Source organism: Phalaenopsis equestris, unplaced genomic scaffold (assembly GCF_001263595.1).
Source record: "Phalaenopsis equestris unplaced genomic scaffold, ASM126359v1 Scaffold000203, whole genome shotgun sequence".
NCBI lineage: Eukaryota > Viridiplantae > Streptophyta > Magnoliopsida > Asparagales > Orchidaceae > Phalaenopsis > Phalaenopsis equestris.
The window spans coordinates 1,218,836-1,219,910 of NW_018164645.1; the positions used below are offsets into that span (position 1 = coordinate 1,218,836).

At 36.4% G+C, this 1,075-nt stretch overlaps 1 protein-coding gene across 1 annotated transcript; it reads right to left on the minus strand.

Annotated features, from left to right (window-relative positions):
- Positions 1–391: 391 nt before the first annotated feature.
- On the minus strand, positions 392–844 carry LOC110022957. The gene has a single exon (XM_020722133.1). The coding sequence runs from the start codon at positions 842–844 to the stop codon at positions 392–394; it is 453 nt and encodes a 150-aa protein (XP_020577792.1).
- Positions 845–1,075: the final 231 nt, after the last annotated feature.

Sequence of the window (1,075 nt, forward strand, 5' to 3'; positions counted from 1 at the left end):
TTATACTAACTAAGACATACCGAAACAAAACAGGAAACGTACATAATAAAGGCAAGAAAATTAAGTGTCATCAATTCGCGCCTATTTGAATTGATTACACATATTTGAATTTTGAATTTGAATTTAAGATTCAAATTCAAAATTAATGATATTGTCATATCTCCTATATTTAATTCAAAAATAATCCTATGATCATATCTTCTATATTTGTTCCACTAATTAACTCATGTCTATTATGAAGCCACTAATTATGCAATCAATTCAAATTATCAATTCAAGATTAGTCTCACAAGCTTAACAAACAGACGCACATATATAACCAATAACTAGAGTTAAGAGCTATGAACATCTTCCTTTTTAACGTTAGAAGATATGCATGCATGCATACGATTTAAGGTTTGATATGATCTTTGGAGGACCACATAATGTAATGAAATTTGTCTCTGATCTCTACAGCAGCGTTTCTGTCATTGATGAAGACCTCATATGGATACGTGCCTTGATGATGACGGTTTTCGCTCTTCCAGACTTTTTCATTTTTTCGATTAAGAATGATGAGTGTGCCATGATGTTCCAATCCCGCCCTGCAGGCTTTGCCGCCCCCGTTGTTTTCTGATTGCCAGATCTTGTGGAAGGAATGGTCATACAAAACGAGCTTGCAGTCCCTGTCGCGCATCACAAGTCTAAAGCCGGAGCGAATAATGCGGCCGTCCGGCCTCAAATAGTCCCCGCTTAGTAGAGAACTGGGAGTAGCTATAGGAATGGAGACCGCTGAAGTAATTGGTAGGCTTGCCAAAGCCATTAAGGACAGGAGGCTGGCAATAGCCCTGCTTGAGGAAGCCATGACTTGCGTGCAGCTGCTTCGTTGTGAATTTGCTTGCCTCCCGTTATTATGTATTTATACTGCTTTTCATTCACTTGTTCTTACTTTATGTCTATATTATATGAGAAGATTTACATTTACATACATACCATTTGATTCTTCTGTATTTACATATCTAAAATTTAAACTTGAACTTCAATTTGTACATATATGTATCAGAAGGTGCATTTCAGTTTTTATAAGTTAAGAGAA

What these genes read in the sequence shown, in the direction of transcription:
- LOC110022957 (XM_020722133.1), bottom strand. Translation starts at nt 844, where the DNA reads ATGGCTTCCTCAAGCAGGGCTATTGCCAGCCTCCTGTCCTTAATGGCT.